The 10854-nt window shown below is 39.1% G+C and overlaps 2 protein-coding genes across 7 annotated transcripts in view; one reads left to right on the top strand and one right to left on the bottom strand.

Annotated features, from left to right (window-relative positions):
• The window catches only part of smad2 (SMAD family member 2), a 20021-nt gene extending 18411 nt beyond the window's left edge, over window positions 1–1610 (bottom strand). The window contains exons 1-2 of one of the 5 annotated variants that reach the window (XM_083567986.1): window positions 1414–1610; window positions 1004–1117 (exon numbers count right to left, since the gene is read on the bottom strand). The gene's annotated coding sequence lies outside the window, so the exon portion shown is untranslated. Of the gene's footprint in view, window positions 1–1003 lie in introns of all 5 variants that reach the window. The other 4 variants (XM_083567984.1, XM_083567988.1, XM_083567987.1 and 1 more) reach the window with 4 other exon arrangements.
• A 2845-nt stretch (window positions 1611–4455) lies between these two features.
• Window positions 4456–10238, top strand: LOC310741303 (coiled-coil domain-containing protein 17-like). Of its 2 annotated transcripts, none has more exons than XM_083568946.1 (13): window positions 4456–4657; window positions 4893–5003; window positions 5123–5225; window positions 5472–5613; window positions 5754–5867; window positions 5998–6122; window positions 6228–6353; window positions 6480–6616; window positions 6794–6873; window positions 6965–7168; window positions 7696–7918; window positions 8787–8897; window positions 9599–10238. In XM_083568946.1, exons 1-13 carry the CDS (start codon window positions 4544–4546, stop codon window positions 9719–9721), a joined length of 1713 nt encoding a protein of 570 aa, XP_083425072.1. In that variant the 5' UTR covers window positions 4456–4543; the 3' UTR covers window positions 9722–10238. The 2 variants fall into 2 exon arrangements, with proteins under 2 accessions (XP_083425072.1, XP_083425073.1); XM_083568947.1 differs by having other exon boundaries at window positions 7019–7168; window positions 9599–9823.
• Window positions 10239–10854: the final 616 nt, after the last annotated feature.

Raw genomic sequence — 10854 nt, 5'->3', positions numbered from 1 at the left:
AGGCGAGTAAGCGGCTGGATAGGCGAGTAAGCGGCTGGATAGGCGAGTAAGCGGCTGGATAGGCGAGTAAGCGGCTGGATAGATGGATGGATGGGTGAGCGGCTGGATAGGCGAGTAAGCGGCTGGATAGATGGATGGATGAGTGAGCGGCTGGATAGGCGAGTGAGCGGCTGGATAGGCGAGTGAGCGGCTGGATAGGCGAGTAAGCGGCTGGATAGGCGAGTAAGCGGCTGGATAGGCGAGTAAGCGGCTGGATAGGCGAGTAAGCGGCTGGATAGATGGATGGATGGGTGAGCGGCTGGATAGGCGAGTAAGCGGCTGGATAGATGGATGGATGAGTGAGCGGCTGGATAGGCGAGTAAGCGGCTGGATAGATGGATGGATGAGTGAGCGGCTGGATAGGCGAGTAAGCGGCTGGATAGATGGATGGATGAGTGAGCGGCTGGATAGGCGAGTAAGCGGCTGGATAGATGGATGGATGGGTGAGTAAGCGGATGGATGAGATGAATGGATTAGTGAGCGGCTGGATAGGCGAGTAAGCGGATGGATGAGATGATGGATGGATGGATGCACACAAACACATCAAAGCTCAGGAATTCCAATAGTTCACCCGAAAAACAGGAAACCACCTATTATTTTACTGTGGAAAAAGCCAGCAATGCTATAAATCACCATAAAGATGTTTAGATGCAGCAGTGGCTCGTTTCTCCCAACATTTGCTGAATGTTCACACAAAAATCGATGGACAAATTCCAGTGCAGAGACTCGCAGCGCTGAAAACACACTAATAAACCCGAATCCGGCCATGTTATTAAACAATCCAGCAGCTCAACAACCCGATTTCCTGCTTCAGTCAGCTGAAGGCTGAGGAGGGGAAATGAACCCAGGAGAAGCCTGGAGAGAGAGAAAGCAGGCCTGGAGCGGTGCTGGAGCGGTGCAGGCCATGGAGCAAGTTCACATTAACCATAATATTATAATGAGATGATGTTGTGATATTTCTCACCTGGAGCAGATGTAGAATCAGTGAGGGATGAAGACGGTGTCTAGGAGCTGCATGAGACGCTCCCGGTTTTGTGCAGCAGATCGATCCGGCGGACGCTGAGGGATGCGGCGGCAGCTACAATGAAACAAACCCGGAGTATGAATGCGGCTACAAGCGGATGTTTTTTTCCCCCTTTTTTTTATAGCGAATATTGTAATAAAAGCCGAACAGCCGCCGGTTACAGAGCGTCAGTTCGGGTTCGGTTCGGAGCTACGCGTCCTCCCGCGAGCGCTGCGCCTTTCGGAACCCTGGAGACCGCTAGCGCGGCTCTGCTACTTTGTTTGACAGAAAAATAAACAGGTTAGAGACGTGTTTGCGATTCCGTTCCTCTGTCTGGATCATTGGAGCTCCTTTCTTTAAATAAAACTCACCTCAAAAACCGCTCGGATGCGAATTCAAACCGGTCCAGTCGCAGAGATATTTTATTTTTATCACAAATATATATGTAGTTTAAAATCCCCGAGTTTATACTGTATTTTCGTTCCCCCGGAGCCAAGTTACAGCAGCGGACGACGGCCTCTCAGACCGACCAACCTAACCTTAATGTGCTCAATGCGAAACTCTCCCGCCCTCTAACCCGCCCTCGGTTTCTCATTGGTTGAAAGGGAAACCTATTGCACTATGATCTCCTACACGATTCGTCCGAACTTTGTGTCAATCATGTTGCAACGTCGTTGTATGCAAAGTGTACCGCTGATCCCATTGGGTGATCAGATTTACTCTGTCGGAATGACGCCTTTGATTGGTCGCTCAGGCTGTCCGTCTAGTGACTTCATAATAGAACAGGGGTGGGGCGAGTGAGTGGATGTGGGTTAGAGCCGTCAGAAACGGAAAGCGTATCCCTCCGCCATTCAACAAAGACAAAAAATTAGGTCTCGGTTTTATTTTTGCCTTTTTATTTCTTTTTTTTTTTTTTTTTTTTTTTTTTTTTAATCAGGTTGTGGAGCAGTGGTGTAGAGACTCCTGTTTCTTTCCAAAAGTCCATTAAAATCTGTGTTAATATAAATTTTTTTGTTAACTGTAACTGTACATCAGGAGCAATGTGGTCAAATTTATATACAGTTTATTATAAAGGCAATTATATAAATGTCTAAACAATTAATTCTAGGGACATACATATAAATGCATATTAGTTCAATTTTAAGGGGACAATGATATAAATGTATATACAGTTAATTATAGGGGAAATAGTGCAAAAATATATTAGATTTCATTATATGGATATTGATATAAATGTATATAAAGTTAATTATAGAGACAATTAGACTATTAAACGACCTTGTTTGATATTTTAATAGTTATAAAGCTGACTTTTATAAGGCTGGGTTGCCAGATTGTGTCTAAGGTGTCAAAATCCTTTTTTATTTTCGAACTCACAAAATATCCTCATAATCACTCATCAGTAATATCCAGCCTCTTAATTAAGTAACAAACATAAAACACATAAAACACATACACAAAATAAACTCACACACACACACACACACACACACACATTTTTCAAATCACAGAATTTTGTCATACTTTAGCATTAGCAAAGCCTGAAAGCCAATAATCAAGATGTGACATTCAAGATGTTTAGAAGAATCAGAAGAGGCGAAGGATAAAAAAGGATTGGACGGCTATGAACACTTTCAAATCAGAGTTTCTTCTTTAAGAGACCACAAGAAGTAAGACCTGGTTCCACAACTCACAGTTTCAAGCAGTCTGAAGAAGTTTGATTGACTTTGTAGAAGGGTAGCAGTGAAAAATACACTTCTTTGGAGAAGAACAGGGTGAACAGGCTAGGATATGGGATATGAGATCACCTGGACAGAGAAAGAACTAAAAGACAATCTAAATGTAAAGAAGAACTCTGGGAAGGGCTGAAGGAAGCCTGGTATCTTATACAAGAAGATTGCTTCAGAAAACGTTCGGAAAGTCCCATCGAAAGAGTTCAAGTGTTTAATGCAAAGAGGGGTTACACAAATACTAAAAAAATTAATGTTAAAACGTTGCTAAAACAAAAAACAAGCTGCTGGTGGTGGTGGTGCTGGTGGTGGAGGTGGTGCTGGTGCTGGTGGTGATGATGGTGGTGGTGATGGTGGTGGTGGTGGTGGTGATGGTGCCGATGGTGGTGGTGCCGGTGGTGGTGGTGGTGGTGGTGGGGGGGTGGTGGGGGTGGTGGTGGTGGTGATGGTGCCGGTGGTGGTGGTGATGGTGCTGGTGGTGATGATGGTGGTGGTGATGGTGGTGGTGCTGGTGGAGGTGTTGGTGGTGGTGGTGCTGGTGGTGGTGGTGGTGATGGTGGTGGTGGTGATGGTAGTGGTGCTGGTGGTGGTGATGGTGTCCTAAATCTTTTGTACAGTAATTTATACATAAACAGAAGTTATGGAATAATAGTTTTTGCTGTAAAATAAATTTGAGTGATATTTGTTGTTGATTTTGTTTCTACAGTAACAGGTTCTTGTCAAGAACAGGTTCTGTATCTTTTATGCTCTACATCTAATAAAAATAAACAGGTACAATGTTTTGCAAGAAATGTACATGTATTTATTTTGTGACACAGATCAACAATTTCAGTATGAAAAAGTCATATAAATGTATACTTGTATCTTTCAGAAACATGGTATGCAATTCCATTGTTATGCGGACGACACCCAGCTCTATCTGTCCTCAATACCTACTGTACTTCTGACCTTCATCCATCTTCTCGTTAACAGTTTGTCTGAAGTTAAAGCTCGGTTCTCAAAGTTGATACAGTTTCTTCTTCGACACAAGTTAAGAGCTTATCAAGAATCATCTCTCAATGAGGATCACTGCTATAAAGATATCCTCTTGATTGGTCTTCTAGAACTCCTGCAATGGACCACATATCTCCTGTTCTTCAACAGCTGCTTCTGCGTTTCATTTATAAGGTATTACAGAACCTGGTTCCTTCATATTTATCGGACTTACTCCTAACATATACTCCTTTTCGATCTCCTTGATCGATGTCCTCATTCAACTTAGTTTTCCTTATATGCGTTTGGCATCTTTGGGATCTCGAGCTTTTAGCTACGCTGTTCCGTACCTGTGGATTTTACTTCGTCTTGATATTCGCAACAGCAACTCTATTTTCACATCTTGTTTGAAAACACATCTTCTCAGGGAGGTTTATTATTGACGTTGTATTTGTACGTCTTTCTGCTTGTATAGTTTTTCATAATTTTAAACTGTTGTTAATTGTTTTGTTTTTTATTGTATGTAAGGCACCTTTAAATAAAATTATTATTATTATTAGTTGCATTTTTCTGTCTTATTAACGCTGCAGGAGACAGAGAGAGAGAGAGAGAGAGAGAGAGAGAGAGAGAGAGAGAGAGAGAGAGAGAGAGAGAGAGAGAGAGATAAATGAATGTGTAAGTGTGATGGGTGAATATTCAGAGTATGGCAACCCTGCTACTGGTTGTCAGGAGCAGTAAAGGACACAAAGTGCCTGGAGACTTTCACAACACTTTCTTTTTTCCCATTTCTCCCCACGTCATGGATTCATTTATTTGTGTAAAGTGTAATATGTCTTTCAGATCCATGCATTTTCTGGTGAAACATAAGGAGAAGTTTTGTATTGGAGCAGTTTCTCAGTCAACTTTGTCTCAGGTACAACTTTGTACTAAACTGTTGTCTACTGTATTGTAGTTTAATCAAAGCTACTGTGTATTTTTGTGGGGTTTTTTGTGCATTTTGTGCACTTTTATATAAAGGAAACGTAAAGACATACACAATCACCTGTATCGCATTTCTATTTTCTATAAAATAATATACTACAATATTAGATTTGTAATCATTTGGTTTTAATGTTGCTGTGATAACGATCAGAAACATCTCCATACAGAGTCAGAAGATAAGAGAAAAGATCAAGAGGCACAAGAAGCACTGGCGTTTTCCTGAGTCAGTTCAGAGCATCCAGACGTCTCAATGTGAGCCTGAACCTAACAACAAACCAGTGAGAACGACACAAACACTCCCACAAATATTTTACAACCCCTGCTTTATAATGCACTTCAGTGCAATTCTAGAGAGTTTAGTATAGATATCTTTAAATCCCTGGGTGTTTTTAAACAGGCAGATGACTCAGAACATCGTCACACTGAAGACCTGGCTGAAGTTCACCAGGGCAATGCGATGCTATCTGATGGGCACAAACAAGTGGACATGCAAAGGCGAGGTATTTCGAAGCTCCTGTTACTGTTAATGTCTTTTATAAAGAGAGACAAAAAAACAACAAATCGTAGAGACCGCTAGTAAAAGATTAGTGCTGGCGAAGAGCAAAGTGTGTGTTTATTCAGAATAATAAGCCCTTCGTCTTTAAAGTCTCATAAAACTCACGTTTATTGGGTGTAGCCGGGAAAAGTGTCAACACTGAAAGTCTTTTATTTCAAAGCCCCAACATTTTTTCCCGCATTGATTGCAGAGATTGATTACAAGCTGCAAGAGTCGACTGCCCAAAATGGGAAAGTGGAAGAACTTGAAAGAATGCTGTTCAAGCTGAAAGAACGTGAGCAGAGAAACGCTGTACTACTGGAGACTCTAATAGACCATCTACAGCAGAATGGGTTTGTTCACACAAACAATCAGGGTTTGAATCTCGTCATACGTACGGTTATTTTGTGTCGAAGTTGAATGTATGTAAGTTGGATGTTTTCTCAAACTATTTCCACAATTATATCAATAACAAAACATTATTATCTCATAGGCAGGATGTGCATCAGAGCAATGACTCGACTGGACACTTTGCTAATCCAGAGGAGAGCGTAATAGAGAAATATGTGCCTGTTTATAGCTGTGGGGTGCTTTCTACAGAAATCAGGTGACCGAAGATTCTTCAGAAAGTTGTGTTGTGATGTGACTCATATTATTGTGGAACAGATTCAAGAAGCAAACGAGAATTTTATCGAACGCATCTTTCAGTGCAGCGTGAAAATCCTTTCCATCCACAGTGCACTTCGCCTTTCTTATCTCCAAAACGGAGGGAGGGATCCTCACATCCTGGCTCACCTGGAGCATTTGTTAGACGCAGCCATTAAATTAGAAACTGGGAAAATGTTTCTCCCTAAACCCAAACGTGAGCGTGAAACCTTCTGATGCTTCTCAGACTTCTTATAGATTTAATATTGCTTTTTTATTCTAGTTACTTATCCAGACGATGGATGTTTGTGCTGTTAAACAGGTCCAAAGGACGATAGAAGATATCTAAGCAGAGAACTTGTGTCCACAGAGCTAGAAAACCAGTGCTTGGAAGAGGAAATCATGAAACTGGAGTTGAGAAAGAGAAGATCAAGAACAACCTCAAACTGTAACGTCTGGGTTTACTGTCATATTGTGTTATACATTATTACGGTATTGAAATGATAATCTCTTAATCTTACTTACAAGAACACATCGAAATCTTTCGAGTTACTGAATCTGATCTTGTGTTTAGTTCGACCTGTTGAACAGGAGATGAGAGCTGCGACGATGGACATTGACCTGATAAAACATGAGATAGAGATTAATCGCCTTCAAAAGCAAACTATGAGCAGAAAACAGGTGCCCTCCATAATGGCCTTTCCCCCTCAGGTAAACGTTAAATATATCACACACACACACACACACACACACACACACACACACACATACACACACACACACACACACACACACACACACACATACACACACATTTCATCCAAATTTACTCTTATTACTCTCCCGTTTTCTTGTCATGTGACTCAGTGATGATCTCCATCTTTATAGGAGGAATTTAGATCATCTCCTGTAACCAAACACCTCATGATAGAATCAGATGGCCTTCATCTCCGACCTTATGATCCAAAGTCAGTCCATACTCAATAAGAAAATTTGCATATTGAAGTCTTTTGAGAATGGAAAGACTTCAGTTTGGGATTTTCTGTGTTTGTGTTCTAGGACGGGGTTCGTGGTGTTTTATGATTTCCTCCTGGGCTTGTGCCCCTCCTTCAGAGTTTGTCGGCTGGTGGTGGGGATGTACAGTAGGGACGTATGTTTGGGAAGCCCCTCCATATTGCCCCCGGTCTACTGTAACCCTTTTAGCCCTTCTCAGCACAATCAAGAACAAAACGCAATCTTCGCCAGTAAGCAAGCGGTTCCAGTGTAAGTGCCTTTTTGGACGTCAAAATGTAATGCAGTGGAGACAAACATTCTGTCCACAGGTCAAGGCCAGGTTTTAATGTGGTCCAACAAATGTCTCTCATTTACCACTAAGGGCAAAATACATCAATAAATCATCAAGGCCATAAACACAGTTACTGAAACAATGCTAATGGTAACATGACATGAAAGTTCCAGTGGTGTGAAAATGTATGGTATTGATGACAATTAATTAATGAATTAACTAATCAATTCATTAGTTTTTGTGCCAGATAAATCCTGATTTTAGTCTTAAAGGATTCTTAGTCTGTCTCTTTCAGGCAGTGACAGATGTGGACTAGAACCACTTTCATGTCTTTTTACCTGTGCTCTTCTGTGCAGGCATTAATTATCACCATTTTCAGATCTTTAATCAGCTGCTTGGAGTGGTCCGTGGGCACCAGATTTGAAAAGGCAGAACATTGAATGTACATGACAATAACGTAAAACTGGGTGGTTTACTTGTTTGTTTGTTTTTTGTCCTTAACCAGCATCCAGCCTGCTTCATCAATCTCTCTAGTAATACAGGTGCAGGCATCAGGAGGTTATGATGTCTACAGTCAGGAAGTCACACATTTAGCACCACGAGGTTGGATAAAGCTCTGCATCTTCGACCATCACAATCGTCTGATTAGTGGGAGATGGAAAGTACCCGTTCGTCTGCTTCCAGCCAAACCATCAATGACAACGGCAGAAGTCAATGCTGTTCCACAGGTTAATTCAGCTACAAATACTCTGTGTTTTAATTATTTGTTATCAGCCCAAAATATGTTAATATTGCTCTGGACTTTATATTATTCTAGTCAAATGGATCATAAGATGTTAGAGGAATAACGTAATTTGATCGGAATCTAAAAATATGAAGTATATTTAAAATTATTTTTTATTAAATATAACAACTGCCTTTCTATTAAAGGTGAACTGATAGTGGATTAATCAACCAATAGTTCTTAAAATGTATAAAAAACAAACACTTCATGTAAAATAGTACTGAACTTTATTACAAAAATAAAACAATTATTGAAGCATGAAAATGTGCTAAATAAAATCCATGTAAATATAATAATTGATAAATATATGATATAATTAATACATTATAAATAATAAATACAATATAAATCGCATTTCGTGCAGTGCACAGTCTTACATGTAAAAACAAACAGTACATGATGTCAGTGATGCGCCTCTAGAGGTCGCTCTTGTACTCTATAATGACAGTTTCAGACATTTTCAGAACCTCCAGCATTGGACGCTACCCGGAAAAACTATCGGTAAGGGTTTTTGAAGATAAGTGATAGTTGCAGCAATCAACTATCAGTGCTGATTAATCAGCAAAACCGATGAATCGGTCGAACTCTACTTTCTATAGTTCCACTTTCTATTATATGTTTGTTTAATAAGTACAAATTTACAGGAAATGACCCAAACAATATTGATTTGGATGATAGAAACTGGGATAGTTTTCTAAAAATCCTTTTATTATCTATATTTCTTAATATTTTTTTCTCATAATTTAAGTGCAAACATTTTTTTCCAGCACTGGTAGAAATAGACTTATGGCTGTATTTTATTTTCACTGTAGGTGGACAATGCAGAATTATACCTGAGAATTGTTAATGCAAGAGATACTGAGATTCAGAGCTCTCTTCCAGTCAGCATCAACAACGCTGGGATTTACCAATACCCCCCTGTGGTATGTGCCTCATCTCTCTATGATTATATTGTATTGTTTTATTAACTTTTTTAGCTCAGCTTTGTTGTTTGGCTCTGTGACAACAAAATGCACCTTAACATGTGATGTGGGGGAATGGGGCATGACGGCGGTGGTTTGGGGGGTGGATAAATGGATAGATGGATGAATGGAACGACAGATGGCTGAATGGATGGAAGGATGGGTGGGTTTGTAGTTGGGTACTTGGTTAAGTTAGTGGATGAATGGATGGATGGATGGATGGATGGATCGATGGATGGATGGATGGATGGATGGATGGATGGATGGATGTTGTCTATGTTCACAGTCATGTTAAAAAATAATAATAATAATATCACGTTGTCCTTTTACATTGTTCGAAATGTCCAGCAGGAGGCAGAGCTGTCACACAGTTTTAGCCCAATAATCCAACCCTCCACCAGGATTCCAGGATTGAAAGAATGTTTGTCAAATATTCCAAATCCATCTGCTGTGCCATTGTGGGCCATACTATTCATAAAGAATTTAATTTTATCCAATACAAACAATTACAACATGTGAAAATGATTATTGGTAAAGGCAGAGCACATCCAGACAAACAGGTTCCACTCTGCTCTAAAGCGTTATATTGAGCTAAACCAGAGATTTGCTTTAGATTAAAAAAGTACCTCTAATTATTATTTTTTTTTTTTGTATATTTTTAGCAATCTCCGAGACACCAGTTGGGGATGCAGGAGCCTCATGGAGCCATCCAATCTCCATATGTTCAGAGTGCTCAGATCCATGCATCTGTCTGTAGTCAGCGCCCTGTAAACACTCCTTCATAACCTAAAGTGAGCTTTTGTCAGCTGACTTACAGAAATTAATATTCAACAATTAATGCCATTAATAACAGCCCCACATTGTGTGTATCACTGATCAAATATTGAAGTATTGTTATTAAATATGGTTGTTAAGCTTTGGTATTAAACTCACCAAAATATCTCTTTGATTTATATCTCAATCCAATCTATTCTGTGTCCTATTTGCTATTTCTGACCGACCTGCTTTATACATGACCTGTCTTATAAAGATAACGATTTCACAACAATATACAACTTTATGAAAATGCATAATAAAAATCTCAAAATTTTCATCTGTCTGTATGATTGCGTAATTAATAAAATATATTTGTCGTACATTAAACTACACTTAAACTGCATCTATCTATCTATCTATCTATCTATCTATCTATCTATCTATCTATCTATCTATCTATCTATCTATCTATCTATCTATCTATCTTTCTGTTTGTCTACTTATATTGCAAGTGGTATCAATGCATTTAATTAAAGATAATGAATGTAGAAATTGTTATATGTAGTATCTGTTTTGTTTTTTGTTTTTTGGCATAAATCTATAATAGAGATGCCCAAAGAAGGGCCCATAAGCCAAAGTTGGCCTGTGGTGGCTTTTGACTTGTTTCACCATAAAATGTATAATTTAATATTTAATATAATATAAACTGTTCTATGTTTTAAGCTGCTGCAAATGTAAATGTAAATAAAAAGTAGAGAATATAAGTGAATTTGGAGTAGCCTCATTTTGAAAAAAACATTTGAAGAATAAGGAGCAGATTTGTGTCGCTTATTACAGCTCACTGATATTATAAGCATGTGGCTGTATAGTGAATAAATATATTAAGCATTGAACACTACTGTACAATAAAAGACAATGTTTTAGCATTGATATTGTAATATTTACGTTTTGTTTTGTTTTTTTATTAAACCAGAAAGCTTTGAATCGAAAACTGAATTTTTTAAAATATTGAGAAATTATAATTGAGGGTAATTATGGCAACTTTCATTTGAATAGTTTATTTTGGTTTAATGCAACTTTCACTTTTCATTTAAGTTTGATATTTGGCTCTTTAGAGAAAAAAGTTTGGGACCCCTGATCTATAAAATAAAATGACATCATT

The sequence above is a fragment of the Silurus aristotelis genome, assembly GCF_946808225.1.
Source record: "Silurus aristotelis genome assembly, chromosome: 18".
NCBI lineage: Eukaryota > Metazoa > Chordata > Actinopteri > Siluriformes > Siluridae > Silurus > Silurus aristotelis.
The sequence above is the reverse complement of the archived record's forward strand: the minus strand, read 5'-3'. Positions and strand labels throughout refer to the sequence as shown.